At 37.5% G+C, this 13,053-nt stretch overlaps 1 protein-coding gene across 2 annotated transcripts; it reads right to left on the bottom strand.

Annotated features, from left to right (window-relative positions):
* Positions 1-645: 645 nt before the first annotated feature.
* LOC120333978 (stress-induced-phosphoprotein 1-like) lies at positions 646-11,828 on the bottom strand. 2 transcript variants are annotated; one of them, XM_039401407.2, is made up of 12 exons: positions 11,603-11,827; positions 10,555-10,638; positions 9,616-9,747; positions 8,919-9,060; positions 8,203-8,365; positions 7,257-7,443; positions 6,414-6,643; positions 5,498-5,715; positions 4,738-4,899; positions 3,985-4,121; positions 1,889-2,028; positions 646-1,196 (listed from the first exon to the last, which is right to left on the bottom strand). In XM_039401407.2, the coding sequence occupies exons 1-12, from the start codon at positions 11,615-11,617 to the stop codon at positions 1,124-1,126; spliced, it is 1,683 nt and encodes a 560-aa protein (XP_039257341.1). In that variant the 5' UTR covers positions 11,618-11,827; the 3' UTR covers positions 646-1,123. The 2 variants fall into 2 exon arrangements, with proteins under 2 accessions (XP_039257341.1, XP_077976542.1); XM_078120416.1 differs by lacking the exon at positions 10,555-10,638 and having other exon boundaries at positions 11,603-11,828.
* Between the last annotated feature and the right edge of the window lie 1,225 nt (positions 11,829-13,053).

The raw sequence follows: 13,053 nt of genomic DNA, 5'->3' as shown, positions 1-13,053 counted from the left end.
CTGTACGCTGTACTATTATGGGCGACGGTTACTAGGGCTTGTCTATTATACGAATTAACTCTTGAACAATACCTATTTATACCTTGATTTTTAATTAAAATGAGTTCCCGTCCTGTGACATCCTTTTTCAGTGGCTATTTAGGTGAATATAGCCACTGTGCACTTTAGGGCTTATTTATCATAGATTTGCTATTGATAATAATGGTTGTTTGGGAAATCTGGGCCTAATATTGAAAAAACAAGCTTTTGTATGTACGTGGAGTACAAACTGACTTTCGATTATGAACCTACTATGTCCTGGTCGTCAAAAGGCCTATGGGGACAGCAATGACTAGTTAATTCCCTCCCTCATTATGCCGTCTAAAGATGAATGCCTCTTCATATGAATAAATTTTATTTCAATTTGAGCAACAGTAACTATAGCTATTTTTGATTAACGCTATAGTGCATTGAAGCCTCCCAGTAAACCTAATGAATCAACGGGGCTGCAGAACTGTGAATGAATTTTTCGCGAATGCGTACTTCATAATAGCAAATTACTCACTTTTTTGCCTCTTCGAGACGTCTCACTAACTCTGCGGACCTGTGTGATCTGCTCAATCACTCAAAACTCGCTCAACAAAGTAATAATAATGCAGGTGATCAAATATCTGGGCTTTATTAATAATTGAATTAGATACAACAAACTTTCACAATTAGCTAGCTGGCGATCAAGGCCGTTTGATGCAAATCCAGGGTCACAGTTGAAAGTCATTTAGCTTGATAGTGTAATAAGTCTCAGACTACACTGAGGCGCGAAGTATAAAAAATTAAACCAAAGCTGTACCGGTTTCAGTTTTGGATAATCTGGAAATTACAAGAATAATTTTCCCAGTTGAGGGCGCTCAACATCTAAACTTAGATACGGCACATTGTATAAAAATTGTCATTTTCCTTTCCCATTTGAGCTCTTTTCTTAGTCGAAATGTTGGGGTCGAGTGTATGAGATTCTCTAAGAAATTACATATATATGCACAATTACTGGATGACCCACATAGTCTAAATTAGTTTGTCTCTTAGATGGTACACGCACAGTATAAAAATTGTCTTCCGATATTTTGAACTTTGTTTGTCCCGTATGACCTCATCGAATTGTTAGCAATCCAACATCCATCAGTTTTTGGATTCGTTTCCTGATCTCTGGATTCTTCAGATGCCTGCGAATAGAATCAATTTTGGTTTGGGTCTTGCATGCCTGTGGCAAACTAATGAATGATAATAATGACTAACAAACTTGGAAATGCAAAAAATTTATTTAACACCTTTTAATTTCTGTTTCTGTATGATTGCATCCAACAAGTTTTAGTAATTAAGGAAGCTAGAATGATTATGAATGTGGTTGTTTTTTGGGGTAACCCTGTAAAATATAGCTGATGCTATCTTACTTCTCTATTAATGCTGATGGCAACTAAACAGTTATACTACCTTGGTGTACCTTTGCAAATTTAATTATTTACTATTCTTATTGGCTTGATGCAAAATTATTGTATTTAATCTACAGCAGCGGCCACAGAGCACAAAACTCCTCGTTCTTCCTAGTTTCATTGCTTGATAAGGTTATTTCACAGGGTGTTTTCAACTTTGTTGAGCACGAATTGTTTGAACATAATGGTATTTGAAATCTACCAATCAAAACAACACTGGAATGAAACCAGATTTAGAATTCTACTTTTTCCAGTTCGTTAAGATGTGCTGTGCCCCCAGCCCACACTCTGGATTAGGCTGATAATGAATGGCATTGTTAGAATCATCTGAATGCTCTCACACAAGTGGCTTTATCGGCTTTTCTATCCTAATCATTAAACTGCTTGCTTAATTCCATTATCCCTATAATCCTTTAGGAACTTACTCTGATGCAGCAGTTGGGTCGTTTTGCATTTGGTCCAAAATCATCTTCATGGCCGGATCAGACATGATTTCTTGAACTTCAGGATCGGCCATCGCTCGTCGGCGAACTGATTCTGGGTCATGTCGAGTCTGCATGTCATTCTGAAAATTAGAATTATATTTTAAATGATCGCTAGTACCTGCTAGAAATGATAGGGGTGACAATTTTTTTTTGATACTCCCGTAGTTAGGGGTATGCCATAATTTTTTTCAGATTTACCTTATTTTAGTCCTATTACGCGAGTTCGGGAACTGTCTCTGTTAATCAAGTGAATATACCTCCTGCCCACAGGTTTCAGTCCCTTTACACAACTCGATGTCGAGTAGGTGAACAAAATTAGTTACCTCCATATTGGTACACATACTTCTGGAGCGCTCTTTTTTGTACCTTTGCTTCTAACAAGTATGAGCATGTTGTGATATGAGCTTTATTCGGATAGACAAGAATGTTTGCGGTTCGGATTTGAAACAGAGATTTTGATTGCGATGCGATTTAAGGCCATCTTGCCCACTGATCGAATTGTTTTTTTCACATTTATAATACTTATTTTATTACAAATAATGAAATATATCCTTTTGAGTAATTATTTTCTTCTTCAATTTCTATTATTAATATCAATGTTCAGAGTATTTATTAATACTCTAAATAGTAGATGTGGGCTCAGTAAAAATTTTCATCAGACATTTTGAGATATCTGTAATAGAATTTGATCCTAGATGAAATTTTCCTGGTTTTCTGTCCTGATTTTTGACTTTTTTTGATATATATTCATACCTTTACCATTAGACCTTTACCAGTTTTGAATTCACTCACTAAATATAGAACTCCTTATTAAAGAAGACTTGGCTGGAAGCTGTAACGAAGTCTCTGCTCAATTACTAATCATTTGCCATGGTGCCTCTATTGCATATGCCACCACTGTCATTAATTTCTAATGTATTTCAACTATGCACGCCCTGTATGTATACTCACTGCATATGTGACAAATATATATATCCCCTCCACCCATGTTAAGAGCTTTGAGGGACCCAAGAACTATTTGGAGTAAATGAGGAAAACGCATAGTTTTTTTTTATTTTTGAACTCCTGTTAACTTTTAATTGAATAACTTGGGTGAATTTTACTTCCAACTATGATTAGATAAGAGCAACTATTTTTCCAAGTAATTTTTTTGTCTTAGAATTTTGTACTGTACTGTAATTTTATGCACTTACCAATATATATTCTTGTTTTTTCACCGTAGCAATAATATATATCTCATATGATTAGTGTATCACTACCAACATAAAATGTTTATTATTCTGGTAGGTTGAGGAGCCATTTTATTAACCTTCACCCCCGCAGAGATAAATATGAATTTCCTACACCATGATTAAGTCGTCTCAATGGCTCTCCTCTTCTCAGTACAAATATACAAATCTTACTCCGTGATTAAGCCATTTTATTGGCTCTCCTTCTCTCTAAATATGGAGATCCTATCCGATATAGGCCCACATTACCCAGCTATTCCTATACAAAAAAGATGATTCAATTGTTTCAATGTCTTTACTCACTCTATGATTAAGCCATTTTATCAGCTTCCCTCTCTTGACATGAATAACTTACCCTATAAAGCAGGGCTACTCAACTGGCGAACCGCGGCCCGAATCCGGACTTTTCGGGTATTCGATTCGAACCGCGCATAATTCTTTATTTTGGATCATTAGCCCCAATTTTGAAGCTTCCTTTTATTAAATCACTTTTATAGATCTCAAAATATATATGAAAACTATAACACCATAACAAACAATCTTGATTAGCTAATAATCATTAGTCGGCCGAGGAATTACGTGTTTAGGAGAGGCCGAAATATAATTTCTGGAAAGTCCGCACCTAAATATTTTTGAATTTTTATGTGCGGACCTTCGGTAAAAATAGTTGAGTAGCTCTGCTATAAAGGCCCACATAACTTTCACATTACCCAGGACCAGGTATTCCTTTACCAAAGGGGTTTGGTCCACAATATGATTGACCCATCTTATCATTTTTCCTCTCTCAAATACAAAAACGCTACTTACATTCAAGCATCTGATATATCCCTCTGAAGCCTCCTTAGCATTAGGATCCAGATCTGTAGCTTTCTGATAAGCATCCATCGCCTTGGTTGTCTCCTTCATTGCTTCCAGTGCAGCTCCTTTTCGAATGTGACCTTTGACTGGGGAAGAAAAGTAGGAAGTGGTGATAATTAAATTTTAAATTTTCGGTCTTGTAAATGAGACTCTCAGGGATTAGAAATAATTTGGAATACTATATTCATTTTAAGCAATTCACGTTGCAGATTAGAAGCAAAATGGCCTTCATTCATTAGTGCTAATTAAATGGATATAACAATAATAATTATATATATTTTATAGTAATACCAAAGAAAAAATCATTTGTCTTTGTTTATAAATAGTTCTTATTGTACTTGTAGTTCTCATTTATCATACAATGAAATTTAAACTTACAATTGTTATTACCATAAAATCGGGAGAAATATTTTGGACACCACTATTTGGTTTCGGCTGTTATTGAGTCCGAGTGCTTTTTAACTGCCCGGAGGTGGAAATTAGAGTTTTATATTACAGAAACGCACTAAGTTTGTGAAATGTTCTTGGCAGTTTATTAAAGAAAGCTTGCGTACGCAGGTACGCTGTTATAGGAATTTGATTTCCTCAACAAAATTTTTCTCGGTTTTTCCGCTATGACTGGTAACCAAATAAGAGGTGGTCGATATGAGATAACATCAATAAATTTTATCCCATTTCCACAAATTGGCAAGTATAAATTACCAAAAGTTGGATCCTTCTTGATGCATTCTTCACTGTCTTTCAATGCCAGACTGAATTCCATCAATTTCATGTAGGCTGCGGCGCGATTCGAGTATAACTTAGCATCGTCAGGGTTACGCTTGACTGCCTCTGTGTAAAATTTAACGGCATCCGGGAATTTACCTGAAAAGAAAACAAAGATATGTGAATCCTTTGAGGCAGTGGTTTCTAAATCCTGTGCCCCAGTTTAGGCCCTGCATAACAATTTATATGGCCCGCCGGAATTGAGTTGAATTAGAAATTTCGTAACCCCTCTTCAATATTACCTGACCGCCGCCCCTTGTGTGGAATTGGAAATTTCTGCCCCTGCGTTCCTATTTAATTTATTACAACCTGGGTGAGGTGGGGGGGCATGCAATTCGGAAACTGTGTTGCCAACACAGTCCAGTCTTAACCAGTGATGACCATCGGAACGCAACTAATTCGCGAAAATTAATTTATATCTATCCTCGAAATTATATTTACATGATTTGTCTGCTGCGATGTATAAACAATTATGACGTTACAAAAGGAACAGTTGTTCTTTAAGTTCACCGGAGAAACTAAACTTTCCATAACAAATTTTATTTGAACAACATGAACGCAGTTGCAATGCAATATTTATCAACCGGAACGTCGTTCCGGCTACGGCCTACCACTGGTCTCAACGCTTTAACTGGTAGGACACTCCGTCTTACATAGAACAGCAGGCAGTAAGATCTGCTCTAGTGTCAATTCCCACCTTTCTGGAAAGCTTCATTTCCTTTAGTCTTCTCTTCGAGGGATAAATCAGGATTAATATACGCCAATCTTTCCGCTTCCTTGACGGCTTTTTGACAAGCTTGTAGTTTTTCTAACGTATCCTTGGTTCTGTGCTCAGTTAAAGACTTGTTCAAGTACTTTATGGCTTCGGAAAAATTCTTCTCTTTCATGTGAGAGGTTCCAATCCTTGCGAACGCTCTGGAAAACAGTAATATAAACATTATAGTGCTGCAGGTTTTGGTCCAGCCCCGTGCTATAACGGAAAGATTCTGGTCTTTCCGGAAATGATAGCACATTAGACCAAGGGCGTGGCCATTATTTTTAAATGGGGAAGTCCTTAAATTTCTTCTTAAATTGCCAAGTTTGGCCGGAGACAGAAACCTAGGTTTTCAAGAGTCCCGATCATCTAAAAAGCGTTTAAATTCTGAAAATTGCTTGTTATGTATGATACAGAGAGATGATTATTATTTTTTACATTTTAAATGGGGGGCTACGCTACTGCCCCAGACACAAGATGCTGTCTGTTTATAGCCTTGATCAAATTGTGGGAATGGAATATGCTTTCGGGATCTCTGAGAAATTATAAGCCATTGTACTCGTTTGGCTGTGAGCTCGGTTTACTGTCAGTAAACCCTCTGAGAGAATGCTTAGCAATAGAGGCAATTGGGCAAAAGACAGAAGATTTTATGCAGCAACAAGAGCAAAAAAAAAACATTTTTAACCATGTGAATGACTTTTTAAACATAAACTGTCTTATTACTATTTTATACTTGATGTGGAAAAATCTGATTGATGTGAAAAAAACTGAGTGTTTAAAAGGGTCACACTAAATGACTTGGTGGGCCAGGTTGGGGCCCGGGGGCCGTCTATTGCACTCCCCTGCTCTAATAACTCACTTTGCCACAAGTTTATAATCAGCTCTGTGGTCTCGTCCAACATCAACGGCCTTGAAACAGGTTTCGCGACATTTATCATAATCTCCTTGTTCAAAATAGACAGCAGCTTTGTTTGTGTAAAAGGTTATGTTTGTGCCGTCCAATTCGATCGCTTTATCGTAATGCTCCAGTGCTTTTTCAAATTCCTTTTTCTTGTAGAACGAATTTCCAAGAGCTTTTTCTTCTAATGACTGAAAAACAAAAAATCCTTGTTATACAAATAAACCAGGGCTTCAAAAATTTTCCGCAACCCCTGTTAAATCGGCATTGTTACGCAAGCGCTTTTAGATTATTACGATAGTACAGAAATTGACATACTCTTTACGACCCCTAAAATTCGCTGCGCGTCCTCTGGGAAGGTCGTGACCCACAGTTTGGGGAACCCTGAAATAAACGCCATGCGGTGTCAGACGAGTGAATTCCTTGGGATAGGTTCGTATTGTCAACCCCGCCACCCAACCTAAACTGAGCATTGCCAAACTGGAGAAATTATTCTTTCCAAAAATAGAGGCCCCATTCACCCATTTATTACTTGTCTATACCTTTCTCTCAACCTTTTTTTCATGCAACCCTAGGATGCTGCTTTTATAATCGTAAACAAATTACTGATACAAAAGAATTAATTTTACCAGAAATTATCTTAAAATATTTTACGCTGCGATATTACCCCACATACAATTACTAATATGTAACACTTCAATATAAAACAAGTGACCCAGTTTTAAGCTCGTGACCAGTTGGTTGGGAAACACTAGTACAGACTCCTGGTCAAAGTGAAATTATAAATCGAACGCAAACACTTACTTTTTTAACTTCATCGGATTCCTCCGTTTCCATACTTTCTTGTTTTTGTTCCGGTTCAGCGGGTTTTGACGTCGATTCGCTTGGTGTTGACATATTCGGTTGTGGTGGTTGAAACGCATCGGGGCTCATTATATCAACCCCCAAAATAACCCCGATTGTTTCAGTCATTCTGGGGTCTGTCAGGTACCTGGGGATAAAATTATTATTTATTCAAGCGGGAGGAGTAAGCATTTAATCACGGTTGGCCAAAACTGAATTAGTATTTTTCAAAAACTTCGTATACCTTACAATTACCAATGTATATTTAAGGCTTAAATAAACATTAAATTTCAAGCACATATTGTATTGCAATATCATCATGCAATCTAATAGGCTATGACATTTTATATTTCATGTGCGCCACGTTTGCATTGTCTCCGCTTGAATATTTTATAATTTATTATATTAGAGTTTAGAATCCCTGATTTAGGCTGCCTACCCTCCGTATACCCTTTATCAGTTGTATACTTGGGTATACCGTATACCCGGTTGAAGAGCACTGATTGAAACTATATATGTAATATACTATTCATTTTTAACAAAGAACCAATGGACGTCAATATATAGGCTATTTAATGAGAATGAATCTTGAATTGCAGATAGTTTATTACATTCGGTATCATCACATCACCAAAAGTGTAATAAATTGGGTAGTTTATGCATAAATGGAAAGATTCTGATCCTTATAACTCTTTACATGTCGTTAGATATCAATGGATGTCATTACATGCTTTTTTCAGAGAAAAATAGGTGAATAGGCATTCGCTATATAAAAAAGGTAAATTTTGGGTCCAGTAACAATATTATACCTTAAATTCTGTTTATTCAAAGGGTAGGGGAAGGTCACCAACGCCCGGGCCTATACAGCTCGCTTAAATAGAAAAACAGAACAATATATTATACTCACCTTGTTAAAGACTTTGGATTGGCTTCTAAATCTTTTAGCATCGCCATGTAAGTCGGGTCGGACAAATGTTTCGCTGTTTTTGGATTTGCCCGAAGTCTCGGAAGTATGGAGCTGATATTCGCAAAAGGATTTCCAATCGGACTGCTTTGGTCAAAGTTTTTTCCTGAAAAATGGAAAATGTTATTTTGTATACGGTCTTTCAAAATAATAAACATGACCTGGTTCTAATCATATTAGCGCTTACTAACTGACCAACAGAGAAACAACTTTTCTCTGCATCTCTGCTGTCTTATTCAAGGTTTATATGAAAAAAAAAACTTAGTGATAAAAATAATCTTCCTATTTTACGGGTTGACCTTTTAGTCGGTGGATACGTTAATAATAAACCTGAAACACTTGACATGAAAATGGCATTCCATGGTGAAAGGTGAGGGGAAAAACCATATGTTGGTTATTGAGCAGCTAAACCTGTGATAAATGTCTAACTATGAATACAGGTTGAAAAGAAAGAAAGTTTAACAAATATATGTGATTATAAAGATCAATGTCCAAAAACCAAAACCGTTACAAGTGAAAGGCACTTCAGGCACTGGCGGTGAAGTAGCCATGGGCAACTGTGCATAGCAACGCACAGTAAACTGAGTACACTCAGCATAGGATAGCTATTCAGGAACAAAATAAACTGCAATTCAATCTTACAACACACTGTTACTCACTAGAAATTTCATCTTCACATTCCTTCAGTCCTTTCTTTAGTTGTTCATTGTTTGAATCAATTTTCAAACCTTCTTCGAAAGTATTCTTGGCTTCGTCATATCTTGTAAGAAATTGTAATGCTGATCCCTTACGTGAGTAGCCCTGGAAATTAAAAGATTTGAAAATGTGTATATACTTTATTTGAAAAATTCCTAAATGCGAGCCCGTCGTAATAAAGTAAGCTAAATGAAATAATATCTAATCCACTGTCTATCCTTAGTCATAGAGTGGTTCACGTAATTACTGCCTCCTTCCACACTCGACATGGACTGGTAACCGTACAAGAGGTCATGGTTCGTCATATGATTAGGCCGTCCTATCGGCTTCTCCCTTCCCATTATAAATCCTATCCTGAATCCAATCATCATTACTTATCGACTTCAATCGATAAGTATGTTGATAGGTATCTGTCTGTTAGATACACGCGATATCTCACGAAATCGAGGTTGAATCTGCTCCAAATTTTGCATGTGCATTCATCATAGCTCGGATCAGAAGCCTATTGATTTTCGATGAATTATGTCGTATAATTGGCGAGTTATCATTTAATTAGTAATAGGACACACGGTGTCACTATGGAGTAAGAGCGCTGTTTTGGGGGATCCCCTAACCTTCGATCGATGAGTCTTCGGTCTCCGACCGATATTCTCGTTTTACCTTTGGCCATTTAGGCTGCAGTTCAATAACTTTCTCTGCATCAGTCAATGCTTCCGAATATTTTTCATCCTTGGCATAAGCTGCTGAGCGATTACTGTACAGTATATGATTGTCTTTATCAATTTCAATTCCCTGAAATTAAATCAACACATTCAAGATTAATTATATTTGATATTATTTGCACTGCACTCTGAACGAGGCCCTGTGCAAGCATTTACTGGTATAAAAGGAGCTAGTATTTATTGAAAGCCTGGAATCATCCATTGTCAGAATCATTCCACTGCAGACCCCATTTATTACACCCATAGTGAGGGAGTTGGAAAGGAATATTTTTTTAATATTCCCATTTGCTGTCAAGTTCACTTCCTTATAATGCATGGGTAGTTTAAAATAACTCTGATGCAAACTTCGTACCAAATGTCAGAATGTTTGCCATATAAATTTGAGCATATGCCTTTTTCGATTGTCTGTTTAAAATGATTAATCAATTTAGGGTGCTCCCGAAGTATGCGAACCAAGATGGCGGACATCGGAGCGTAACAGGTTAGGGTTAGGCGATAATTTTTATCCAATTTTCCTTATTTTAGTCCTATTATCAGTTTGAAGACTAGCCAAGAGCCTCCCGTAGTATTTATACCTAAAATTATGGCCCAACCCTAACCTAGTACACATATTACATTCCAATGTCCGCCATCTTGGTTTGCATACTTCGGGAGCCCCCAATTTAGTGCTTTTTGGATTATCACAAGTTGAAGTCTGAGATTGCTTTTCAGAGCCTTAACGGCAGCTCCAAGAAATTAAGAAATTTTTGCATATGTACGGTAGGCTGTTAATGAGTTAGCCTATCAACTTGTCCTGTTAGCACATCTTTGCTCAGAAAGTCATCATGCAAGCAATACTACAAATACAAAAGCTTCGAAACTAGGAAAGTAATTTCACTTTTGTATAAGCTTCGATTGCGTCCGCTATTCTTCCTTCTGTTAATGCTTTGTTTCCTGTGGCTTTGAATTCGTCAGACATTGTCTGAACAGAAAACAAATGCAATAAAAACTCACAAAACAGCTAAGTGTTTTTCAATATTTAAGCATTTTGAAAAATATAATAAAAAAGGAGCCAAACCAAATAGTCTACTATGAAACATATTCAGAATACTGGAATGCATGTTCAGATGTTACCGTGCTTTTTGACGCCTAAAATTTGTTAAAAATAACTGTATGTTGGTTTACTTGGCTTACATATACATTTTAATATTTCGGCAGAAAAGAAAAGATGAAAACACGGCTAATCATGATATATTGTCAAGCTAACCAATAAAACCAGTTGATTCAGTAATTGTCCCATACAACGAGTGGGAGTGGTGACTCTTCTACGGCCCATGAGCCGGGGCCACGGCCCATCGAAATGGGCCTCGGCCCATCAGGCTATGGGCCGCGGCCCATCAAGTTGTGTAATGGGGTGAAATAATAAAGACTAACAAATATGTAGTTCCTACCTAAATCCTACCCACACCCCGAACTTGTAATAGAACTATAATGTGAAAAATCTGAACAAAGTTTTGTCCTAACCCTAACCTGGTACACATACTTCAGGTGTATCATTTTCTGTAGCTTAGTGTTTTTCTTTATTTTTATGTAAAGGCTTTTCATAAGAAAAAGCTTTGGTGGCATCCCGCGATTTTTTTTGGTTCGAAAATTGACAATTTTGTAAGAATTGAAAATTTTGGCAAGATAATTGAATTTTTTTCTGATGGGCCACGGCCCATGTGGCCCAATTAGATGGGCCGTGGCCCCGGCCCATGGGCCTTACAGGAGTCACCACCCCTGTACTGCTGTAGCATACAACTGTCAGACTGTAGTCTACAACCATATGCATGGCAGCTCAGACTCAATTGTTGAAACTAAGTTCCGAAATAACCAGCGGTTGTAGACTATCAGTCAAACAGTATTCAATGCCGATCTAGACAATAAATTTTTCTTAGAATAGTTACCTTATTTTCGGCCATTTCCACTTCCCAACAAACAAAGATGGGATGTTACACCTTTATTTCTCAACCAGTTTGTCTTCAAGTCGACTCTACCGGACACAGCTTGCAATTAAGAAATTATACACAGATTTATATGTTTAAAATACCTAATTTGATCTCTAAAAATTGAAATTTAATACAAAATATAGATGAAAGACCAAATTCACTTCTAATGACCAGACTTTCTTTAGAAAATTCCCGAATTCACACATGTGAATACGCTTGACTGCACTTCATTCGAGAAGGATCATTCTGGCTGTGGTTCCGTGATTTCTTTTGTTGCAAATTTATATCCGCGATATAGGATTTTATATTTATCCCGAGGGAGAAATGAGCTGAAGAGTCCACCTAATTATATGGAAAACCAGCAATTCTTTTGCACATAATTATCAACTACGGGATTCGACCCCGCGAGCCGAAGCAGGGTAATTATAGATGCGCCATAAGCGCGGCGCGGTTCTTGGGGTCAACTTTAGTCTTCAACTAAATTGAAAACTCGTTTTGCGCGCCGTACTATTTTTCCTTTCCACTAGTTTCAGCAGCGGTGCATGAAGCCTATTCTTTGAGGTCATCTAACCGAGAAGTGAGCCCATACTGGTGGGCCATGTAGGCTATGTATATATGACATAATAAGTTACATTTCAGGAACAATATTTACAGCGAAAGTGTGAAACAATAAGCCTTGTGTCAAAACTACTTTAGTGGTTCGCTCGTAATTTCTTCGTAAGAGATCACGTCCTCTGCTTCTGAGTAAGATGAACTAAGTAAATAGCTGACACCAAGTTAAATAAGCGACTTCCATCTGATGGGGTTATTTGGGTCTCTTTTCTGATCCTAGTCACCGTACACCATCATTTCGCGTTCCTCTCTTTGCCTGGGCCTGACAACACCTTTCTTTCAACCATTCTAGCCAGCTCCTGCATATGACCCCTTTTCGGGTCTCTTTCCCGACCCCAGTCACCCTGTGCTCGACTTGTCTGCACCTCTCTTGCAACCAGATCAGGCTGACTTCTGCCTATCTTTCTTTCCCCTTTCTGCCTGTACCTTTTTTTCTTGACTTATCCTCTTAATTAACCCTGTTTACGCTCTAGATAACTTTCTACACATGAATCCAGTGGAATTCGAACCCAATCTTGTACCTGGTCTTATGTTTACAACACCTCTACGCTTCCTTTACGTCACGGATATTTACGATGACCAAAAGGTTTAAAATCTTATTTAATTAACAACCTGACATGGACCGGTAACCGGAAGAGAGGTCATGGTACGTCATATGATTTTTTATTCGTGTCGGCACCCCTCTCCTCGAGAATAATATTAAAAGATTTTGTCTTATCCCTAAATTTGGTTTTGAAATTCTGGGTATCTTTCAAAGCGTGAGGAATATTTTTAAAGAACCACAACTACATGGTCGC

This window comes from Styela clava, chromosome 15, assembly GCF_964204865.1.
Source record: "Styela clava chromosome 15, kaStyClav1.hap1.2, whole genome shotgun sequence".
In the NCBI taxonomy this organism is placed as follows: domain Eukaryota; kingdom Metazoa; phylum Chordata; class Ascidiacea; order Stolidobranchia; family Styelidae; genus Styela; species Styela clava.
The sequence above is the reverse complement of the archived record's forward strand: the minus strand, read 5'-3'. Positions and strand labels throughout refer to the sequence as shown.